The sequence below is a fragment of the Schistocerca gregaria genome, chromosome 2, assembly GCF_023897955.1.
Source record: "Schistocerca gregaria isolate iqSchGreg1 chromosome 2, iqSchGreg1.2, whole genome shotgun sequence".
Classification (NCBI taxonomy): Eukaryota; Metazoa; Arthropoda; class Insecta; order Orthoptera; family Acrididae; genus Schistocerca; species Schistocerca gregaria.
Window position 1 is genome coordinate 822,313,969 of NC_064921.1, and position 26,066 is coordinate 822,340,034.

At 40.6% G+C, this 26,066-nt stretch overlaps 1 protein-coding gene across 1 annotated transcript in view; it reads right to left on the reverse strand.

Moving 5' to 3' along the window:
- Positions 1 to 6,757: 6,757 nt before the first annotated feature.
- Positions 6,758 to 26,066, reverse strand: part of LOC126335163 (juvenile hormone acid O-methyltransferase-like) — a 44,297-nt gene continuing 24,988 nt past the window's right edge. The window contains exons 5-6 of the mRNA XM_049998137.1: positions 24,722 to 24,869; positions 6,758 to 6,992 (exon numbers count right to left, since the gene is read on the reverse strand). Of these exons, the coding sequence (XP_049854094.1) occupies positions 6,808 to 6,992; positions 24,722 to 24,869 (333 nt within the window). The 3' untranslated portion in view covers positions 6,758 to 6,807. The remainder of the gene's footprint in view (positions 6,993 to 24,721; positions 24,870 to 26,066) is intronic.

The following is a 26,066-nucleotide window of genomic DNA, read 5'->3' on the forward strand; positions in this document are numbered from 1 at the left end:
TAGCTGTTCGCGCGCTATTACTCGCAATAATAATATCTCAAAATTGGTGTATGCATGCAGCAGCAGAATCAACAGCCAACTTCCCATACGAAGATATAAACATCCTACTTTCAAACTCTATCGGTACACAATCCGTTTAAATAGTAACTAGAGAATGGCGATATGGCCACGCCAAGACAAAGTATCTGTTTCAAACCGAAGCGTACAAGGATTCTTTCCGTTCTACGTACTTGAGTAAACGAGCAATAATAGCTGCCGTTAAATTCAGGCTCCTCCATTCCCAGAAGTCACACTACTCCAGAGCAGCAATCACTCAGTGGGTGCGGTGGGCCCATAGACAATCACATTGAGAGCTTGTGGAAAAGCTCTTCTTGAGCTAACAAGTGGTTCCGACCAAGGTCCAGATGACTGATCTCGTCTGTGTTTTGACAGATGCCAGTAACCACTTCTGCCACCAGAGAGGAAAGAGCGAAAAACAGTAGGCAGTATAGGTACCCTACGGCCTTGGGCTGCTAATGCAAACCTAGGCAATAGTGCCGCATACGGAACAGTACATCTTCTTATGGTACACTGAGTGTGCAACTGGTATTGAAATAAACAAATTTCCATTACATAAAAGTACATCTTTCAGCTATGTTTTGACAAGACAATAATTAACCTCCACTGATTTGGATCATAAGCGTTCAGTGTCACAACAAAGAGCCATATGTTCTTCTATAAATAATTTTACTTGTTCTGTTTCTCTGTTCCCGTACAAAGAGAATGAGTCTCCAGGTAAGAGGTGTTTGGCTTCCAGTATAAGCCCGTACAGTTTGGCAAGATCTCTTTTCAGAGTGAAGTCACGAGTTAAATCACTTAGATCGTAGTAACTAAATAATTATGATACATAATCTTTTTATAGCTTGTAATTATCACCATCATCGCATTCATTATTGGATCTGCTCTCCTCTCGCAAATGCTTAAGAATCGTATGTAGGTTTGGAATAGGGAGAGATTTACAATGCATAACTGGCCGTAAGGGCGAAGAAATATTAGGATATTTTATATCCTTCTATCTTTTTGTGTCCAACAATAACCATACAACAACAACAATAACGATATATATGTTTTTGCAGCTCCCTCTACACAATGTGAATTGAAAAAAGCACTGATTTCCTCTCCACATTATTCCACAATCTCAGTCCCTCAACATATGTATGGTGCATCTTGTGTTGTGCTCAGCTTTTGTCTTGATTGCCAAGTCTCATACCAAAAAAGTTTGTTTAGCAGACATTTTTCACAAAACTAATAATGACCAGTCCTTTCTTACCAATTACATAGTTAACACAAGCATAATAGAATACGTTTCTGTTATTCAAGCACTTGTTGAAACTCATTTCTAGGAAACTGGAAAAGTACATCTAACAATACAAATGTAGTCTCATGACACTGTAGCATGTCCACAATCAGTTAATGCTTCCCCCTATCTGTCAGAAGGTTGTCACGAGTGTAGCCAGCTACTCCATGTTATTAAAATACAATTTTCCTTACTTGCAACAAAATTTCTCCTGGTGAAACATTAATCTAATTGAAAAATGAGTTTACTTCGCTTGTGAAAAAGCTGTATACGATGCAAAAAAATTAATAACAGATCCGAAACCAGTACGAAAAAGTTCTCCAAGAACAGTGAAAATTTTACAGAATCAAAAATCATATTGGGTTTTATAATCGAGTGCCTTTGAATGCGGCACAAAGTCCATATCGTTCAGATACTTTTGAGCATAGCGCCGTCCTGGACTGTGGAGTCAGCAGTCTTTCAAGGTATAACTGGTATACTTTCAACGTTTTTGGATTTTTTAATTTTTCTAATTTAATTGTTTTTAATTGCCCAATAGCAGAACTATGTTAATTTCACATCTTCTAACTTTTAGTTTTCCACCAACGCCATCTTACATTTTTTATGCTACCATCAATGTCATTCTGACGTGGGACACACACTCAAAGATACTTCCACCCAATAAAGACAAGGCATTAAGTATCAATGAAACACACACCCTGGCTTATAATTCCCAACATATTTTATTTAACAATTTCATGGCAACAGCAGACTGCTGTTACCCCAGAATAATATACATAATTAACCTAGGAATTGAAACATTACGAAACAGACAAAATGTCTACGGGCGTCAAAGCCCATCCCAAACAAATAATTTCGGAACCCTCTTTAGATAAATCTTAAGAACTATAGAAACAATAAATGGAATGGTTTACTGACAAACACTCCCACAGAAGCAAGACACCTTTCTAAGATATAAGAGCAGTAAGACATTAAAAACACAGTAGAATGAAAGCCATCTTTCACATATTACAAAATTTCAGTGACAAATAGTACCATATCAGGGGTTTGCGGAAACTACAACTCAGATCGAGCCTGAATGAAAGCTGAAAGGAACGGAGAAGAAGGAAAGACGGATGCCTCGGCGTCACCAGGAACAAATACTGAAATACTCAACTTAGATTCAATGAAGAACTGGTGTCTACTGGAAAACACGGCGACCGCGCTATCGGTTACAATTCAAACTGGATGCCGTCAAGGCGTCATCCCCCAGTTAAACGATCAGCTACAACAGAGGACGCGCACCACGGAAACACCAACATAAAACCAAAACAGGCAAACCTCATTCAGACAGGTAACCACTGTTCAATACGTTGTGCACCAGTGGTCAATACGAAACAGACTGCAAGGGAGTCCAAACACTATAAGATCCCTTAACTGCAAACAGCAAGAAACTCAAGAAACATGTATACATCAGAACCCTAAGAACCTGAATAATTCCCACCGTTTGATTCTTTAGCGTATCTGGTTGCAGGCTGATGTATACGAAAGTCACTTTCACATCTTCACATTATTTAGCAGCACAGACGAGAACATCGCCCTCTCACAAGACGCAATACACGCTCGCAGACCACACGCAAGTCTCCGTCCGCAGCCCCACTGCCCACGTGACAGAAACAGGCAGAGAGTGCGCGAAGAGCGACCGTCGACAACCAGACAGCACACCAGAGCGCCAACCAACCGACCAAAACCAGCCCTCTCCCCATTTTTTTCTTTATTGTGATTTCATTCCCCTGCGCCATATGGGCAGGGGAGAGCTGTCAGCGGCAGGAAGGGTACATGTCAGGGCGACGCTCATCATCCGGGAGGGGTAGATGGTTAAAGTTGCGTTGGGAAAGGAAGCGGAGGGTGTGGAGATGGACAGAGGGTGGGACACAGCGGTAAAAGCACAGCAACAGGCTGGTGATGGAGACGAAGGGAGACATGAGGGGTGAGGGGGTCAATGTGGTGGACAATAAATAGTGTGCAGACGTGTTCAAAGAAAAGGAGAACGTGGGGAAGTGGATATGGTCGTAGAAGATGTACAAGGGGGACGGAATGCCGATGCAGAAGGCAAGTTGGAGCGCACTGTGTTCTAAGATTTGGATGGATTTATAGAAGCTGGGAGGGGCGGAAATACAAACCACGCTGGCGTAACAGAGGATAGGGTGGATCAAGGAATTGTAGGTGTGAAGGATGGTGGATGGACGCAGACCCCATGTCCAGCCGGACAGCAGTTTCAGGAGGCAGAGTCTGTTGTGAGCTTTGTGTTGGATGGTAGGGAGATGGGGAGTCCAGATGAGGTGGTGGTCCAGGGTGAGGCCAAGGTGTTTGAGGTGGGTAGGACGGCCATAAATGGTGAGGTAGAGATCATGGAGATGGAAATAGTGGGTGGTTCGATCTATGATGATCGCCTGGGTCTTGGAGGTGTTGACACGGAGGAACCACTGGTTGCACTAAGCAGTGAATTGGTCAATTTGGAAGGTACGTTGGGGAGGTTTAAGGTTAGGATAAAGGGCTAGGAAGGCGGTGTCATCAGCCAACTGGAGGAGATGACCTCTCTCCCCACATTGTAGTGTGCTTAAATAGCCGAAAAGCGACGAAAGAGGAAAACCACGGCTACGCAATACAGAATCGATGCCAGATACCTTGAATGAATATTGCATATAACACTGTCGTTTATCGACTAGCAAACTCATCAGAGGGTCAAAACAAATTGCAAAACTATTTAGAAAAGATATCTCAATGGTGCATAAATTGACAATTCACCCTAAATAACGAAATGTGTGAGGTCATGCACATGAGTGCTAAAAGGAATTCGTTAAACGTCGGTTACACCATAAATCAGTCAAATCTAAAGGTACTAAATTCAACTAAGTACCTAGGAATTACAATTACAAACAATTTAAATTGGAAAAAACACATAGAAACACTTAGAAAATGTAACAGATCTGCCTACACTACGCTTGTCCATCCTCTTTCAGACTACTGCTGTGAGGTCTGGAATCCTTACCAGATGGGACTGGCGGAGTACATAAAAAAGTTCAAAGAAGAGCAGCATTATTTGTACTAACGCGAAATAGGGGATTGAGCGTCACTGAAATGATACAGGATTTAGGATGGACATCATTAAAACAAAGGCGTCTTCGTTGCGTGGCAATCTTCTCACGAAATTCCAATCACTAACTTTCTATTCCGAAAGCGAAAATGTTTTGTTGACGCCGACCTAGATAGGGAGAAACGAACACCATGATAAAATAAGTGAAATCAGAGCTCGTATGGAGAGATATGGATCTTCGCTCCTTCCACGCGCTGTACGAGATTGGAATAATAGTTAATTATGACAGTGGTTCGATGAACCTTCTGCCAGACACTTAAATGTGATTTGCAGAGTGTCCATGTAGGAGTAGATGTAGATGTAGTGACTCTCCACGTTCAGGAAGACATTCGGTGTTTGATAAAGATCATTTAAAAACATTAATCCATTTTATAAAAACTTGTTTCTGCAGATTGAAAATATCATTCTGGAAACATTCCCTAGGCTGTTGCTAGGACATGTCTCCGCAGTATCCTTTCTTCCAGGAGTGCTACCGAGCGAGGTGGCGCAGTGGTTACCACACTGGACTCGCGTTCGGGAGGACGACGGTTCAATCCCGTCTCCGGCCAACCTGATTAAGATTTTCCGTGATTTCCCTAAATCGTTTCAGGCAAATGCCGGGATGATTCCTTTGAAAGGGCACAGCCGGTTTCCTTCCCAATCCTTCCCTAACCCAAGCTTGCGCTCCGTCTCTAATGACCTCGTTGTCGACGGGACATTAAACACTAACCATCACCACCACCACCAAGAGTGCTTGGAAATCTCAATTGGTAGTGCAATTGGTAGTGTAGGTTTGACATCATTATCCTTTGTGACACTTCTCCAGCTTATTCTGCTTAGAAATGCAATCACTTTAAGTTTTCTAGTGGCACTTTCTTCACAAACCTAAATAAATTCATGCCACTACTGTCCACTCTGAAAACATTTAGATTTGCATAGATATCAAATATTGCGCAACAAAGAGCTTCGCTGAAGATTGATTTTCTGATCGGCTCTTAACTTCAAATACCACATTGTCCGATTACGAGGACGCGTTGAAAAGTAATCCCTTCGAATTTTATTTTATTTTGTTTTCAATATCGGCTGTTACATGACACTGATATTAACCGGTAGACTTTTCCGCATCGCTGACGCAATTTGCAACCCTCTGCCGCTAGAGGGCTCCAAACTATAGTATGCAGCATGGCGATGTGTAACATAACAGTGTCAGTGTACTGCGAGACACTCAGAAACCTGAAAACGCGAATTCCAAGAGTTTGTCGGCATATCGAACACACTGTCCTTCAGTACGACAATGCCAGACCACACACGAGCGCTGTGACATCTGCGAGAATACGACCTCTTTGGTTCACCGTCATCGACCATCCTCGATACAATGTCGACTTGGCTTCATCCGATTTTCAGCTGTTTCAAAACCTTAAAGAACTTCTTTGAGGACTTCAGTTTGATAGGGATGAAGCGGTGCCACCAGAGGTGAGGGTGTGGCTCCGTCAACGAAGTCAAACAATCTGCAGTGACGATATTAACAAACATGTCCCTCGCTGGAAGAAATGTGTTATTCGCCAGGCTTCCTTCGTTCAGACATAAATATGTACGCATGAAAAATGAAGATGCATTATCTTAATAAGGTTGGATTAATTAAAAAGTTGTAAGAGTTTCCACGTAGAAAATCGGAGACTTTACTTTTCAGCACGCCCTATTAGTTCACACTATTTGCGGGGTAAACGTTTTGCTTGTGGCACTGTTGGTATTGCAGGGTTCACAAAATTTGCCATGAGAAAAAATTATGCAATAGTAACCCCTTTCGTAATAATCTGAGCTGCATCTCTCAGTGAATACAAGTGAAGGTATAAATTATAACTCTTCTTAACAATATATTTCCTTTCGCCACCCTTGTCGACATGAAGAACGACTAAAGGTGCAGACCTTTAGTTGTCTCTCTCTTCGGTTACTTCACTCCGTTCGATTGGTAAGCTTTCTGCCTTCACTTCTGTTGGTGTTTATACTATAGCAGCAAAGCTTTAGTAGATCTTTATTTCGACAGAGGTGCGAAACGAATCATCTATGCCCCTGATGTTCAAGTGAGAGAGAAGCCAAGAAATTAAGGGGGCAGGTGAGCATCATGTTGACATCCTGGTAATTAAAAACGGAACACTAGCACAGTTGGGATATCTTTGACAAGAATATCGTCAAAACTGTACAGATCAGGATACTCTTATATTGCCATTTAAACCTGGCAGGCTTTTCCAAACAGATAGATTACGGGAAGATAATTACATATAAATGTGTCTGTGCTCTGTGTTGTTTGTCATTTCCGTTATTAAATATTGTTCAAGCGGTGGTGCAAAACTCCCAATTACAGTTTTTTGGCCATAGCCACCATTATGTTAAAGTGGAAGTAGTATTTCGGCTCTTCACTGCTTCCAACGTCCTTTGATAATCCATTCAGTTTCTTCATACGCTGTATCAAATCATCAAAGAAATTATCCTTCTGGTCTTCCGGAACTCGGTTCAGGAATGGACATACTGACTTCATAAAATCTAAAAAAATAAAAAGGCAAATATTAGGTTACGATGAAAAATCACAAAGCATACAAATATTATATTTGTATAATGGTTTAAGACATCGAAAGCAACATTTTATCAAGACAAAGTAAGCAAAAGAAGGATGTTCTACAGTATGTTCAAAGCTTCAGACTTTATTACCGAGGCACTGTTAATTAGTTGTTTATTCATCCATAGTGCATTTTCAGACAGTGTCATACATGTCATCTTAGTAGAAATACAAAACAATTTTAAAAAATTGAAGGTATAGCTCTAGGGAGCCTACATAATTAAATTTTCCCTTTATTGTTCTGTTTTATTCATTGTGTTTAGTAGTTAACGTCAAGATGTGGAACGGGTTTCTGTGTACAGGATACTTTTGCGGTGGCTCCATAACCAGAAACCACACCGGTTGAGATCCGGTGAAGGTGAGGCCATGCAACTGGACACCCTCGTCCGGTCCACCGACCTGGCAAGACACGATTAAGATCCGTCCAGTAGGCTGGATAACCATCATGTAGCCGCCACGTATCCCTTCGTATCATCAAACGCACTTCTTCCAGTAAGGGAGGCAAAGTCACAAAGTCACCCGCAAGAAACGCCGATAGTTCCGGCCCGTTAGGCGACGCTGAAGGAAGACTGGTGCCAAAAGACGATCGCCAATTATCCCTGCCCTCACATTCCGGCTGCTCTGATGCTGATAATTCGCTGTCAGAATACCATATTCTGCATATTATAGCACAGATCACTGATGAGAAAGTTGAACGTAACACTCCTCGTAAAGGTGGTCTCAGCTGTGAATAGGGCACAAATCCCAGAATCGTGGTTGCCTGGTGAAGAAACCAGTGACGAAACTGCTCCCGATGTGGAAAGTCTGTCTCTAGAACGCCCTGCACACGTCTGAAGTGATAAAGGTAGTAACAACTCATATAGAGAAAGTTACACACGGTCGTCTGGCTTACTCCTTACTGGCGGGCAAACCGAATGGTACGGTCGCCTTCCTGATGTGTTAATCATATTTTCTTCCAACTCTGGTGTTCGAACATTTCGGGTACGTTCTTCAGGGTTTCCTGTTTACTGAAACGACCCTGTATCAGACAGATGGCGATAAACTGTTGCAAATATTGAATGCTGTGGCTACTGTCGGTGAGGATAGCTCTCCTGAGACAAACTTGCTGCTCTCCCCCCCCCCCCCCCCCCCCTTTGCTATTTGCCTTTCCGCAAGTGAACACTTTGTCGGAACCATTGTGTACAACACTGTATCACACACACTTCAACATGAATCACATAGAGAAGTGAACCGGACACAACGTCACCAATTACTATGGCAGGAAAGGGCTCTAGGGCATGACATCTGAGGAACTGTACCATCCTCTAGGAGAAAACCATGCATACTGTAAGTGTGGCTGCATGGTATTGCAGCGCGTATTAGACCGCAGTCTCTGTATCAAAGTATGATTGAATAAATGATCTCTAGCGTGAAAACCATGCACATTCAGACGTATGTTCATTACACATTTTTTCAGTATACTCTCAGTACATGGTGAACAAAAAAGACCCTGTGGACACTGAACAATCGAGTTGTGTGGCGGTGAGAAACATGAGAACGCGGACTGCAGACATGTGGCATGGCTGGTGCGTTGGATTTCGTGCGTTACCTCACGGATAAATCATTTAAATTAGTACGTGTGCGTATTGATGGGAATTGCAGAAAGAGAGCGAGTAATATAATGTGAACAGTGTGTCGCACTTTTATTCTTGAATAAACTGAGACAGCTTTTGGGCACAAATCGGTAGGTCACTGGTGGAACAATGAGTGTGCATGGTACCTCGTTTGAGAGTTTCGAAGTCTGTACTTTTACGTGAGTAAATCTAAAACTGTGTCGTGTAAGTCACTAAATTGAAATTGTATCACAAGTTCCACTGAGCAGAAGAATATACGAACATATGACCAAATGTTTCAAATTATGCATATCTGGACCTTCAATTCCACGACATCAAGCTCACGCCTACAGCTGCGCCAGTATCGGAGTCCTGTCTCTACCTCAGATGTATAACGGACCTAAAAACATTTTCATCATATTATCGTCCAATACCAGACTCGCCATACCATCTTGGAATACTGCAGCCGTGTGAGCTGCAGTCACAGCGAGGTTTTTTGAAAAGGCTGCTACGTTAACAAGGTCCTTAGCTGCATAAATAATGTAGTACGGTATGAGATTTTCACTCTGCAGCGAAGTGTGCGTTGATATGAAACTTCCTGGCAGATAAAGGCTGTATACCAGACCGAGACTCGTACTCGGGACCTTTGCCTTTCGCGGGCAAGTGCTGCACCAACTAAGCTACCCAAGCACGACTCACGCCCCCTCCTCACACCTTACTACTGCCAGTACCTCGCCTCCTACCTTCCAAAAGGCAAAGGTCCCGAGTTCGAGACTCGGTCCGACTCACAGTCTTAATCTGCCAGGAAGTTTCAATGCTGTACGGTATCTGGTTTGTCTTTAAAACAGAATTTGCTGTGGTCATAATATTTTGTCAATCTGGTTTCCTGTTAAAACAAAATTTGCTCCAGTCATAATATTTGGTCAATCTACGACAATGTTTTCAAAATTTTTGAAAGCAATTTGTAGATGGAGCATAGCGATCGGTATAAAATGCTGAAGAACCGTATTTACATGGATCTCGCTCCGTCTGCGGTCACCAGCACCCATAACGGCAGAAAAAGCCTGAAGATGGTTCGAGGAACATCCCGAAACCTGTTGCTAGCAAATGAAAATTCTGGAAACGCGATCAGGACTGTTTTTATTTAATTTTTAAGACAATGTTGTCATTGGAACAGTACGAACACATAAATGCACTGTTCGCTCCATTCCGCACCTTATTATTTTTTTACTATTTAGTAAATTAATAGCCATACTTGCTCTCGTTCATACATGGGATTAACCACGTTGTATTGCGTCATGTTCCTGACGTAATACATAAAAAACTTAATGATATGAAGATATGTACAAATCCATTACACTGTGTGCTGACACACCTATTATAAGTGTACTTAGATCTGACCGGTCGAGAACTGTAGCCCTCGCAATATTCAAATCTGACAGCTGGTGTACATGCGTTTGAGGTTAGTTAGTTTACAACATAATGTTAAATTTAAGGGTTGTGCATATTAGTGTATTTCACGTAATGAGTACATTTCTGGGTGCGCGCATACATATTATTCGCTAACATTTTCACGGTATACTTGTGGGAACTAAATGTCAGAGAAAGACTCAATATTTCATATTGCCCAATGTTATTGGCTGTCTGTAGGTAAGATTGAAAGTTGTGTAATATATTATACGGCACACTGAGGGACCTACTGAAATTAGATTTTACGTAAAATGTCTCATGCTAATGGCGCTGGCTAATATTGAATGCTTGTCAGAGCAGTCTGTTACGGTGTTTATTTTGGGCATTTGATGTGTTGTGAAATGGAAATGGGTTCGAAATAGATGAACGGACATTTATTAATGAAAATATTTAGTGGTTTCCAGTCTCACAAAGTACTTAATTGTTGCATTGCACATTTACACAGTAAAATAATATTGATGGAGAAACGCTATTTAGGAACATATTTTTATTATATTTGATGTATTCCCCGTAATTTACAAAGACATACTACAACAAGAATGGAACATGTAACATCTAGCATATATACCAAGATTACATACATTGGGCCAGGAGGTCTATACATGTCAACTCAATGCTGACACACATAACACACATTTCGAGCCCGAACATTCAACACTTCCTGTTGAACAAATGTTTTATGTGCTCACAATAATCATGAACACTACATCGTTTCGGTGCACTACGCATTGTACTCTATGTTTTTAAACCATACATTTTTTCAAACACCTGGAATTTGTCTTTATTGAGAGCCTTCGTCAATAAATCAGACCCGCTTCCTCCGTACACAGTTTATAGCCGTATCCTTCTGTTTAAGGCCATACCTAGTAAAATGGTACCCAATATCAATGTGCTTCAATCGTTCACTTGTTATTTGCTTCTGAGACAACTTGACAGTTCCCTTGCTGTCGGAAAATACTTTGGTAGACTCAATAATCGTATGTGGCTCAGTTTCACCTATTAGAGCTCTTAAACATAACTCTACTGGTATGGTGAAAAACAATGTCATATAGTCAGCCTCAACAGTAATCAAAACCACTGTTGGTTATTTCTTGCAAGAGCAGGATATTAATCCTCCCATCAACTTGAAACAGCTGCCTGTAATAGAATGTCTGTTATGCAGTTCTTTTCCCTAGTCTGCATCAGTATAAATTGCCAGGTTCTAGTTAACTCTCTAACAATTACTTAATTGGTAATCAACGGTTCCTTTTAAATATATAAATTTTCTTTTAACTGCAACCCAACGATTAATTCTATGGTCTTAACAAATTTTGTTCACAATATTAGTAGTGAAGGCACTATTTGGTGTGGAAGTTTGAGCTGATTATAAAAGGATTGCCACTGCCTGCAAATAAGGGAATTGCTTTTTCACATTCTACCTTCATTTTCTACTTACAGATTTGTGGCAGCCGTGCCGAGAAATGCTCGAGCTGTAGCTAGTGCCGGCCCAAACTAGCGGTGCCCGCCGCCACCACACCCGCAGATTTAACATTTGGCCAAATTTTGGGAATGGTGCGACGTGCACGGGCTCGCACAAGACAAAGTGGAGGAGAGGGTGAGCTGAGCAACGGACCAGTATAGACGTGCATCCATGTGTATAATTCTGTTTGCCGCAAACCAAAGCGTCGAGCTCTGGACCAAAGTGTCGAACTTAAACTGAGTTCCCCACAGCGCGATCTGAATCTATTAGACAGCACCACCCGTATCGTTACGTAGCGACCACACGGCTCACAGCGGGTGGGAAGTCGGTTATCGGTTTTGTCTGTTCACGCGTCCATTGTTTCATCGCCATTACGCAGTCGAATCACGTGCTCCATAGTTAAGGAGTGAACGGTCCCCATCTCACTCGTGTGGTTTCTTTCCTTGTGGTGCATTCGTAGAAAAAGGAAATGGTTCAAATGGCTCTGAGCATTATAGGGCTTAACATCTGAGGTCATCAGTCCCCTGGAACTTAGATCTACGTAAACCTAACTAACCTAAGGGCATCACACACATCCATGCTCGAGGCAGGGCTCGAACCTGCGACCGTAGCGTTCGAGCTGTTCTAGACTGTAGCACCTAGATTCACTCGGCCACACCGGCCGGAGTAGAAAAACACTCTAATTCCTTTTCTGTAGCTTTCTTCCAATGAACTGCACTCGGGCTAACCAAGGCTTCTTCAACTGTAGGAGGTAACTGTTTAATATTTGAGCATCCACACACATTCTATATCCTGGATACAGTTTAGATTATATTGTACACGATGAACGCCGCAAATTTAAGTCCATTGCTGCTGTAGTTTCCTGGTTCTCATTATACTTTTCATCTTCAGTCAACATATCTGATGGTACCTGAACAGCTCTTTCATGTACTTTAAATCCAAACTTTTCTGGTGCTTTTGAACGCTCTTGGACATATTGTTCAGATTAATATGTGCACATACTTTTTCACTATACGTTTCATTCTCACCAATCATAAAAATGTTACCTCTCTGCTAGTTAGTACCGTTTTTGATTCAGGCTTTACGATTCATTAACCTTAGAAATCTTCACAATTTCCAATAAATATGATTTTCAAATTTAGAGCCCCATTTTCTTCTAAGCAGTTGCAATACAAGTACTTTGTGTTAGGGACTTCTCAAAAGTAATATTGAGTATACCACAATTTACTGGTCAAAGTTATTCAATTCGTTTTTCCTAGGACCATAACAAATTGAATTTTATATCTGTACAGTAAAATAATATATGCGGAGAAATACTGATCACGAAAATAGATTTTATGTATTATATTTAATTTGCTCCTGGCAGTTTGCAAAGGCAAACACACAAAAGCATACAACGCATCATCTAGCATAGATAGGTAATAATACATATAATAGGTGAAAAGGTCCATAAACATTAACTGACTGCCAATACACATAACAAATCTTTTGTTCACCAAATCTCAACATCAATGGAACGAATATAGCAGTCCCTATGAGAAAATGGAGCAATTCTATCAGTTGTTGTCGAAATATAGGGAAACGTACCTGGGAGCACATAAGATTTATTTAGTAAAGAAATTAAATTCATTGTTTAAAACATATGGCAAAGAGCTGAAAAGAATTACAATTGCATCGAAAAGCGAGGCTGGTGGTTCCGAGCTACTGGAACGACCAATTTATTGTGTTGGTGGCTTGAGCTTTATGCAAGGGCAAGAAATTTTTTAACGCAGTTTAAGTAAAATTATGTGCACTTATTGTTTTCAAAACTGGATGTAAATAAATAAATACTAATCATATATAATCAGAATTATAGATGTAATCACGTGAAACAGTGTATATAATGAGCGAGCGTCCATCCTCAGAAATTTCCGATACTCATTTGGCTCGCATTTTGTCAAGTCACTTAGGACGTTTACATGTGTCAATTCTCCTCTCTTATTATATCACTCCTTTATTCGTCTACGCTTTCTCTTTTCTTACATGAGTGCAAAACCAGCCCAAGAGCCATATAAGAGCTGGAATCAGTATTTGCCATGTTTGCAAATCCGGGATTTGACACCAAATTGTGCCATATCGATTCATTGTCTAGAACCAACTGTTGATATCTTGCTCAATATTGCTGCCCAATATTATTGATAGTTTAGGGGCACTTAATGAGATCAGGCAATCACTTGATTCCACAGTCATCAACACCGTTTGAACTTGGTCGAACATTCACATTGTGTTTGAAAGTTGTCTTGTAATTTGTCAACTTTCAGATATCGTATTTCACGCACCTCTTAAGGCCAAGTCGCACTTCCCATCATGTCATGTCATGTTAAAATATTCCACTTCAAATAATAGCATTCACACTAACCATCAGGAAACATCACATCAAGGCAACATTAAAGTTTCTCAGGTACAAAGTTTTGAGACAGCTGACGTCATCGTCCGTTGTTGACCATGTGACCTCAGGTCATTTCTTCCCAACACTCAGCTTTGCTCTTCGTTTCAGGTTATGTCGTAATATTATTTCCTGTGTGAACATTTATGATTGAAAGGGGGAATTTTCATCAGGATGACTCACTTGAAAGCTACAACACGACAACCAATGTACATATTGGCGACCCTGCCAAGATGAAAGAACGTAAGTTTCCAGAGTTGTCTAACGAATATAATTTACCTATCGAATGAGTTTTTTTGTTAATGTTCAGAAGTATTTTCATCTATTTGTTGAACATTTTGTTCTCTGAAACAGTTAACAGTTTGGCATACGTTTTATTACAGAATATCGTTGCTTATGCTATGAACACAGGACAATTTGCGTTAAAGCATATGATACACGTTATCTTCTCTCCTTCTTTAAGCACTTAATTGATCAGTAATGAGTGCATACTTGGAGTGGCTGAAAAGAGTTTCTTCATTCTTGACAAACTCACTGTGAGGGAGAATAGCAAAGAGTACTTTGTCATGCTTATGTAATAATTACTGTGATATGTAAGGACAATATGGAAAGTAATTTTTTGCTGTTTGTGGTCTAAACACGAATGACGGTTGTTAATGATTACTTCTTGCACTATTCTGCATACTGAAACAAGAGATTGTCGAAACTGGTGAAAAATTCCTCGAATTAAAAGCATTTTGTTATTTAAGTTTAAATTTGTAGTGATATTTTTTTTTTTCAGATAGAAGATAGGCAGATGTTAAGCATCAGGATGTTTACGACTGTTGCAGAGTGAAATAATTTCCTTTTCTTGCAAACTTTTTTGTAATGTTAAACTGATAAACATTTTCTTCTTACCGTGTGTTGAAGTGTTGCACTGTGTCTGAAGAACTGGATCCTGCATTGCAAATTTTCATTCTTAATCATTGTGTATTTTGGCATGTGACCTGATTTTCTGGATTTGGATGCTTGTTCTTTGGAAGTGTGTATTCTGTGTAGAATATTGGTGCTGATATACTATTTGTTTTGTTCAACTTGGAAAGTCGTCTGAGCGGCTCTAGGCGCCACAGTCTCGAACCGCGCGACCGCCACGGTCGCAAGTTCGAATCCTGCCTCGGGCATGGATGTGTGTTATGTTCTTACGTTAGTTAGGTTTAAGTAGTTCTATGTTCTAGGGCACTGATGACCTCAGAAGTTCAGTCCCATAGTGCTCAGAGCGATTTGAATCATTTTGAAAGTCGTCTGCTCATAAAGAGAAGCAAATATGGAACTTCTGTGATGTGTTTTAGCAGTTGATTCTATGATAGCATAGACAGTACTACAAATGGTTGATTCAGTTTTTAGTGACTGTGGTGTCGATTTCGAGGGCACCCCCCCCCCCACCCCACCCCAGCCCCAAGTTTCCCCTTTATCGCAGTTGTTCTGCATGGAAGTGCCAAGGAAACTTGTATAGGCATGCGTATTCAAATAAAGAGATACGTAAACAGGCAGAATACGGCGCTGCGGTCGGCAGTGGCTACATAAGACAGCAAGTATATGGCGCAGTTGTTAGATCGCTTGCTGATGCTACAGTGGCACGTTATCAAGATTTAAGTGAGTTTGAACGTCGCGTTATAGTGGCGGCACGTGCGATGGGACACAACATCTCCGAGGTAGCGATGAAGTAGGGATTTTCCCGTACGACCATTGGACGAGCATACCGTGAATATCAGGAATACGGTAAAACATCAAATCTCCAACATCGCTGCAGCCGGAAGAAAAACCTGTAAGAACGGGACCAACAACTACTGAACAGAATCGTTCAGATTGATAGAAGTGCAACGCTTTCGTAAATTGCTGCAGACTTCAACGCTGGGCTATCAACAAGAGTCAGCGTGCGAACCATTCAACGAAACATCATCGATATGGGCTTTCGGAGCAGAAGACCCACTCTTGTATCCTTGATGACTGCACAACACAAAGCTTTACGCGTCGCCTGGTCCCATCAACATTGACATTGGGATGTTGATGAATGGAAACGTGTTGCCTGCTCAGACGAGTCTCGTTTCAAATTCCATCGAGTGAATGTGCGTGTACGGGCGTGGATACAACCTCATGAATCCATGGACCCTACATGTCAGCAGGTGACTCTTCAAGCTGGTGGAAGCTCTGTAATGGTGTGGGTCGTGTGAAGTAGGAGTGATATGGGACGCCTAATACGTCTAGATACGACTGTGACAGATGACACGTACAGAAGCATCCTGTCTGATCACCTGCATCCATTCACGTTCATTGTGCACTTCGACTGACTTGGGCAATTCCGTGATGTCCGTTTCCTCCAGCACTACTTCCGATATTAGTTGAATTCATGCCACGTGTTGTTACGGCATGCTCGCTGGGTCCCAACACGATATTCGCCAGGTGTAATAGTTTCATTGGCTCTTCAGTGTAGAAGACTGATGGAAGAGGGATTTTCTAATAATTTAAATGATACTAAATTTATTGGTTACTTTAAATTCATCTCATTTAATTAAATTTACCTCATTTAATTTTAGGTTGGAGCCATCTAGAACTTATCAAGCTTTGCATAGGATTTAGGCTCTGGTGTGATGTTAAGGATACTGAAGGATCGTGTAGAGTATTTGAGTTATTGTCTACAATCAGGCAGCGCTTCATATAAACACCTTTCAGAATGTTGTTAGTTATTTCAATTTTACAAGCATTTTCCTTAACGTATTTTCAACTCTTCATAGTTTCCCGAAAGAAACTATGTCTTAAAACCTGGGAGAAAATCCAACGAGAGTCTGATCGTATGTGAGGTACACCAGTGGCAAGACGCAATCCATATATTTACTGCGCGATAACAATGCTGACGTCACTGACGACAGTGCCGCTAACGTAGAGTTACTAAACACAGTTTTCCGAACCTAGCATACCAACGGAGACAACGTAAATATTCCAAAATTGCAGTCTAGAACAACTGCCAACATGAGTAACTTACAAGCAGATATCATCGGTTTGGCGAAGCACCTACAACACTTAAGGAAGGCAAATCTTCCGCTCCAGATTGTGTACCAATCAGATTCCATTCAGAGTACGTTGACATAATGGCTCTGTACTTAGCAATCATATACAGTCGCGCTCTCATGGAAAGATCCGTCCCCAAAGAGTGAAAAGTTGCACATGTCATTCCAATACCCAACAAAGGAAATAGGAGTAATCCGCTAAATTACAGACTAATATCCCTAAGGCAACTTACAGAAGAATTGTGGAACATAAACTGTGCTTGAACATTATGAATCACCTCGAAAACAACGATTTATTGACAAACAGTCAACAATGATTAAGAATTTCGTTCTTGTAAAACACAATTAGTTTTTTATTCGCAAGAAGCAATGAGTACTATCGACAGGAGACATCAAATTCATTCCGTATTTTTAGATATAAAGAAGGCTTTTGACACCGTTTCCCCACAAGTGACTTCTAATTAAATTGCATCCCTATGGAGTATCGTCTCAGTTGTGTGACTAGATTCGTGATATCTTGTCGGAAAGGTCACTGTTCGTAATAACTGACGGAATGTCATCGAGTAAAACAGAAGTAACGTTCTGCGTACCCCAAGGAAATGTATTAGGCCCTCTGTTGGTCCTAATACGCATAAACGATTTAGGAGATATCAGAGCAGCCATCTCAGATTTTTTGCAGTTAATGCTGTCATTTACAGTGACATAAAGTCGCCAGATGATCATATCGAATTGCAAAATGATTTAGACAAGCTATCTGTATTGTGAAAAGAGTGGCAGTTGAATCTATATCATCCATATGATCACTAAAAAGAATCCGCTGAATTTCAGTTGCAGGATAAATCACAAAATTCAACAGGCTGTAAACCAGCTAAATACTTATAGATTACAACACAAATAACTTAAAATGGAATGAGTTCACAGATAATGTTCTTGGGATACCAAACCAAAGATTACGATTTATTTCGCATAAGATACAATTCATGAAGGACATCTAAAAAGTTCAAAGAAGGACAGTTCGTTTAGTATTATCACGAAATAACGGGGAAAGTGCCAGGGATATGATAAACGAGTTGTGGTGGCAGTTATTAAAACAAAGGCAATTTTACCTGCGCCAGGACCTTCTCATGAAATTTCAGTCTCCTATTTCTCCTCAGAATGTGAAAATATTTTGTTGGCGAACACCTACATAGGGAGAAATGATTACCATAATAAAATAATAGGAATCAGAGTCCGCACAGAAAGATTTAAGTGTTCGTTTTTCCCGTGGGCTGTTTGAGGGTGGAACTGTAGGAAAGTAGCTTCAAGCTGTTTCTGAGGGTGTGTCTGAATTTGCTTATAGCAATTCCTTACCTGTCAGGAATACAGCAGTTGTCATTCATCGTCATGTTTGTTGGAGCAATTTGATTTTATACTTCTGCCTAGTCTTCCCGCTGGCCACAAGACTGAATTTGTGTACGGCTACTTCGAATGTGAATTTGCTGTGCAGATACATATATTGACTAGAAATTGTGAATCCTATGAGGTTTTTGGCCTATGTGCCTTTCTTCTTATTGGTCTGAGGCAACACAACACTGACCTAAACACGGACTTGTAATGATGTAAAATTTTTGCAATTGTGGTTTATACAAACCTGTTTGATTATTTGAACATATGTTATTGAAAAATCAATTTTTATTCAGCCCTTATAGTCTTGCAACGTCGATTCGTATCTGTGTAATGAAACTTTTCTCACATTTACATCAAATTATTCTAGCTGCTTGAGTGAAAGATGACTTATGTTGTCAGAGTTTATTACAGATATTGGAATTAGATAATAGTGATGAGAATGCTTCTGGAAGAAGCAATAATCAGTCTGTGTACCTTGACTGAAGTCTACAAGTGGGTTAGAAATTTCGATCGCGAGCAATATATTGACGACGAAACAGATGTTGTAATGGGAAGTGGTGGCATCGAGATTCATGATGATAGGACAGGTAGAGACGGTTGGAATAGTAGACGCTTTATTTACAATAGAGGTAGCAGGTTCATAGACTGTAGTAATCACGCAGAGATGAAAAGACTTGCACAACATTGACTAGTGTGGGGAACTGCAACAAACCTGCCATCAGATTGAAGATCACAACAATAACAACAAGAGTTGCAAGGCCTTTGCCATAACGGACCTGTTGATATTACATGTATGCCCTATCAAATGAACCAAACACGGCCATATAATTGGAAAGGTACACTTATTTTAACGAGACCACAACCATGTTCAAAGAGTAATAACAATGAAGTATAAAATACAAATAACAGGGAATATTCAAAGGGGAGATGCCATTCATTTTGGAATGTTAGCACCATGGATTAAATAAACAACGGCTTTCCTGCAATGTCAGGCACTGGCGTTTGTTTAGCGTCTCTGCAATGCTCTCTCATCTACTTAACGCGCTGCTCCTTACTGGCTCTATCTCATCTGTTAACCCAACTTGGTAAGGATCTTAGACTGATGAGCACAACTCACGAGTAAGCCTTAAGAGTGTTTTGTAAAGTACTCGCTTCGTGAATGAATTACATTTCCTCAAGATATTTCCTTCACTTAATTCTAGATGAGTGGTCGCAAACATTCCTGTTTAAGAGCCAATACTTACGTTGTTGGGCGGTTCTGTTTTAGTGGTCGTTATACTGTTCTGTAGAATAGCTAATACTAGCATTGTCGGGTATATGATGCCATGACTAATAACGATATATATTTATTTTCTCTCTTTTACTACCTTGTACTCCATAGTTATGTTTCTGATGACGTAGCATATTTTTCGTTTGGTTATATACTGTAGCACATGAAGTGTATGTGCCTATACCGGACATTTCCTGTGTTACACCGGTTTGAAATCTGACTTTATTGTGGATGTTCTAAACGGACGTTGTATTATGCAAACGCTGTTGGTTTTGCAGAACGATGCCTCTGGCAGTGACAATGCACTCGTGAACAGACAGTATAGTCGTCGGTTTAGAATTGAGCAGCACTACATAAATTGTGAATTTAATATTGCGCATTTTCTTGACTACGATGTATGACATGTGCTAAAATACTAACTGCCAATGTGGAAACTGTGAACTGTTTTGCTATATTAGTGACTGTTTTCGTGAGAAAAGTGTTATATGAACCATGAATGTTAACGGTAGATGGATTGTCTAGCTTCGCATTTGGAAAAGTATAGCAAGTGGAAGGTTAATTTAAACACGATGTGGACTGTGCCAAACTATCCCCTGTGAAACTTGCAGGTGAACTAATACGATCTTCAGGTGATACAGCAGCAGTTACTTTGTTCCGGTCTACGACAAATGGATGCTACGTCACTTATTACCACTGCCAGCCAAAACAGCATGAAAAGAACGAGGATATTTTAATGCCAGGGACATGACTGGATGAACTTACAATAGTCATATCACCAACTTCACACTGCTTACACCGCCGTCGCCACAGCACGACGACCCAGAACAGATAAGACTCAAAAAACATTCCCCTCTTCGAGAAACACAATTGTAAGCCATTTAATTGCTTTATACTCTGTAGCAGACTAATGTCTGTAAATAAAAGTAGTGTATTGTAAAGATTGTTCACCTTCAGTGATTGTTGACCCGATCCCTAACAGCAGTTACTTCCATCATCTATTTGGTTTTGCTTTTCAGTGTATTTGTACAAGTCGTTACAAGCGTTGTATGTGTCTTTTGGAAGGGTGTGCTTCGATGTGTATCTACAGTAATTTAGTCAGGAGATTTTATGTGTTGCACTGGCGAAATGCGGCCAGATGTGTATATTGAGGCATCTGCCATTGAAGTTATTTACACCGACCAATTACAAAGATGTGGCCTATTCGCCATTGGTTCAAGTTAGCGTATTAGAAGAAACTTTGAATCTGACAACTGTCATAGTACGTGAGCTTAATATAATATTTCCATTCATTCATGTTTAGATGCGTATTTATATGGGTTTGACTATTACTGGTAAGCAAAGTTATAGTACATTGTTTCATTATTTATCAAATTAACTTCAGATTGTTTTACTGTTTTCCAACATCAGAATTTTAACATGGTTCGGAAACTTCTCATATAAAGGTGTGCTTTTGAAGTTTCCGGAAGTAAAACGGGTTCGTGGGGTTTACATAATATTAATTTATTTCATGTAGTTTTTCTTTAAACCTTTTCTGATTACAGATTCACGGTCATAGTGAATCTCCAGGAATCGTTTCCTTCACAGGTGGCACCTGGGGCCTCATATGTACTGATATTATTATTAATCAGTAACCTACGCGTTACACACCTACAATAGACTAGCTGTAGAAAGGGCATGATGAGTTGGATGCAACCCTTCCACCCCACCCCCCACCTCCCAAAAAAAGAAAAACTTCTGATCGTTAGAAGTTGGCACCATTCGAACACTTTGAGTCGACCGTTCTCTTTTCGAGACTACTGCCACCCTCATCGACCCCAGAGTTGTCACACTGTAATTGAGTGACGAAGTGTTGTTGTCTTGTATGTCAGCAAACGATTAATTGACTAATAACAGCAACTGTACTAATGTTTAAATGATGAGTATCCAGCATTTCCCTGTTATGTATTTGTTCCATTCCTCTACTGGTTTATCTCTGCCTTCCTCATCTCTGTCTTCCTCTTCCTTATTCTCTGTCTGTCTTTTCTCCACCTCTTTCTGTCCACCTCCTCCATCCAGTAGTCCTAGGAGGATAAAAATCACAGGGAGATCAAGTGATGAATACCTAAAGCAGATTCAGAAGGTTGTAGGTTGCAGTAGTTACTGCTTTCCGTGGTATTAATACATGTTCGTTTTGAGAGTGCCCTTCTAAATGTTAACCTGCCTTCCTTTTGTTGCTGATGGATTAATTACCGTATTAGAGTAAGGGAACTGAATGCTATTGAAGGTTCAATCTGCGTCTTTGCAGTACACCATATATGACGGCAGTCAGAATTTGCTCACATTTGTTTAATTGGAGGCCATAGTGTAGATGTTGGAACATGTCTGTATTGAACAAGATGTTTTACAGAATTGATGAATATTGTCCTAAATGTCTGAGCTAATAAATATTGACGGACAGCTTCACAGGATTGCCTGAATTCCGATGCTAAGAGATCGGTTCGGGCAATTTGCGAGGAAATTTTGAGCGTCAGCGCGTAACTCGGAAAACTGTCTCGTCAGTAGCCTGGGCAACCAGGTGCACCGGCGAACGACTACGAGGTGGTCGGACCTTCTGCTTCATTAGTTACGAGCACCCCACGCAACAACAGCAAGAAAAACAAGCAAGGGATGCAACAAGATGACCTGCGAGAAGAGAAGTACAAGAATCAACATATCCAAAAATGAAACAGGTAAGGCAGTCAGTCTGCTATAAGCTACAGTACGCGTAGCTCGGAATCCCCGAGAAGACACGACAACACGATGCCGACAACAATATTTAAATGAGCTTGTGTTTTGATAACGGTGTCTTGACTTGCAGCAGACTTTAATTCTGCAGACATTAAATCCTATGAGTGTGGTTTACCAGTTGAATGATTGCATTGTAATATTTAAACAGAGCAAAAATTTACTAATGAAGATTGTCTTCAGGTTAATGTTTTTGTATTCTCAAATAAATATGTAATTTAATGTTCAACCTGTGTGTAAAGTAGTACAGGCCTCCGTCCCCCCCCTCAACCCACCCACTCATCACCATTTCTTTCTGTGAAGTTATATTGTTCACCCCTAATGGAGGGAGGATAATTATCACTCAATATCTCATTTAAATTGAAGCCTCTCCTTATGACAAGAAAACCAACCAACAACGACACTGTGAAACAATCTGCACATCTGCTCCTATGGTTCGCTCTACGAGAATTTGGGTCAAACCTGCAACCAGCTCGTCCTGGAACTGGGCCACCAAGAACACTGCCGGGCTTACGAGACATTTTCCGGATCTGATGCGAGAATAATTTTCTCCAAAAAGGACTGAGGACACCTCATCTTCGCATCAGCAGAGGTCAATGTTGCTGCGAGAGAAAATTTCTCCGCAGCAGCTGGAGGGCAAGTATCTTCATATCCCCTGAGGCCAGTCTACCAAATCCTGGTAGTTATAACATCGAGGGGTTCATGAGGAATAACATTCTAATGTTTAACCTGCACACATACTGAGCAAGGAATGCACACTAGATAAGCGATTAGCGACTATAGAGACAGGGGGTCTGTAAAAGCATTTGATTTACAGTTTGGGCCCACTTTTGCTGCTTTCACCCAAACCTCCAAGATGTCACACACTCAGATCGGTACCACATATTGTATGTTGAAAGAGCATCAACCAAAACACCGATTTAGTTCGAGCTACGTGCTGTCATCTGGTGAAAGATCCGTAAACGGCAATTAAAAGTAACACTACGGATCACTGGAAAAGTGTATCTGTGAGCGATTGTTTTGTAGATCTTGGGGTGTGTTAGTTGGTATAGTGTGAGGTCGTCGTACCATAGGTCCCGGGTTCGCTCACCTTTGATTAAAAATTCTTTTAAGTGTTTAAGCGTGAAATTTATATGGGAGAAACTTCTGCCAATACTGGATTCGTATGGACCCCACGAAGACATTAGTGTTCTTCGTGACAAGCATGCACAAAATAACCTACCAGGAAACAAAATCGCAATTCACGTAATTCCAGCAAACACAACCTTCATTTTTCAACCGTCTGATAGTCATTTCTTCAGAGTGTACAAGCATATGACGCGTAAAATATCTGATGGTGCTCTATATTCTTCGGAAGATATTAGTCAGCAAAAACGGAAAAAGCTTCTTAAGCTGCAGCACGTCACATACAGTCAGTTTGGTTCTCCACATTTGCATATTTCACACCGTCACCGGTGGATAATGGCTTAAAAACTTCGACAAAGTTCTGTTTCAGGCACAACCTTTCATTCGACAATCTTCAGGGTGAATGCACAAATGTAAGTTTTATCAAATGTGCTTGGTGAACAAAATTAATTTTCTTCATACACTTCTTCTTAAGCAGCCAGTACTGTGAAGCCTTAATTCCTTAATGGATCACGCTCTTTATTATTAGGGCTATTACTTTTATTATTGTGACCATTATTATTATTATTACTTCTGGACATGTGATGCAACTGTTTCTTCCTTTTTGTTCTGGTTGTATTTTCTGTGAAATTGCATTATTATTATTAGTATTACTTCTGGACATGCGATGCAACTGTTTCTTCCTTTTTGTTCTGGTTGTATTTTCTGTGAAATTGCAAATGTACTCTGTAGGTTTGCTGCGTGCTTTCAATGAAACGAAGCGAAAACAGACTTCCAGGTGCACAGTTCTATAACACGACGTAGTTCCATATAACATTTTCACTCGTAATGTAGTAAAGAAAAATTGCAGTCATTCGGTTTTAAGCCCAGTATGCTTAGTACAACGATCTAACGCTCTACCAAGTTCCCCATGGAAACTATACCTGATAGTTACTGATCGTAATGCTTTTGGTGTGCTCCATAGTTCTCATGTTGCTTTGGTTGACACACTATCGACGTACAACGATTGGTACAGGTCTGAGTGTCGGACAGCTGGAGGTTTCAGCGTAAGCTGCACCCAGGCACACGTAAAGCGTTGTTTCTGAGACACTGGCTGACACTAAAGATAAAGGAGCTACTCACCTCTACGCTGCATCTCACTCGGGAAGAAGATCACCTCCGGCGTTACGTCACAGCGCAGCACCTGGTAGCCCTCACTCTGCAGCAGCTGGCGGAAGTCGCTCACTGGGTCCTCACTGTGCTGGTACGGAGATACGAACTGCTCCACGTCCTGAGAGGAACGGCAAAATCCGTGAACATCAACGCTCCACTACAACGCTTGCAAACGATTTGTCTTCAGGAAAGAATACATCACATTCTACTCCCAACCCCGTAACAGACGTAGATGCAACAACTGTCCCATAAGTCCTTCTATAACACAACACAACTTCCCGGGATTTGCGAAATTACAAGTTAACAATGACCCTGAATTATGAATTTTGACCCGTGTCGGGATAAGGCATCCGAATCCAAAGTAAACAATGATTATTCCGTGGGAAACAGGAGGCGTTATAAATTGATCGTTATTGAAGGAGTAATTTCATAATAATGGAAATAATGGAAATAAATTGGAAATAAATTTTGCCGAAAGAAATGATTAAGTTGTTAAAGCAATTAAAAAATCGTTCGCCAGCTCAACTTATTAGCGACAGTTCTGTTAAGTACGTGAATAATTGTGTCAAAGATAAAGTTTACCTGTTTGTAGCGCAGCAAGTGGAACGTGAACCTTTACGTGAGGTCTGTGTCACCCTCAGTAGTCATATAAAATAATGTCATAACAATCTAACTACACTTAAACATTAGTGGTTAACTTTCAGTAAGTAGTTTGATAGTAAATTTGTTCATAATTTGTCAGCTAAGTGCAATGCTGACAGATAATTATCTATCTAGATTTTGAATAATGGACTCTCATTCTGTCTTTAAAATTACGTACTTTGCACAGTTAAATCTACTGATAATGCAATATATTGCCAATAATTGATTAACTATGTTTTGAATGATAATAATTCATTAACTGGGCGATTGTCAGGTGGAGTAAGCTTTATAATTTCATGAAATATCCTTGAACTAACTTCAGCTGAAAAAATGGTTCAAATGGCTCTGAGCACTATGGGACTTAATATCTGAGGTCATCAGTCCCCTAGAACTTATGAACTACTTAAACCTAACCAACCTAAGGACATCACACACACCCATGCCCGAGGCTGGATTCGAACCTGCGACCGTAGCGGTCGAGCGGTTCCAGACTGAAACGCCCAGAACTGCTCGGTCACACCGGCCGGCCACTTCAGCTGAATATGCATGGAAATAAATCTTACTAATCACTTTTATTACTTCAGTCGATTATTAAGTTACTACGGTTGGCATAAGCTTATTAAGTGCAACAATTAACTATAATAACCAATCGTTCAAAACAGTCTGAAATTTA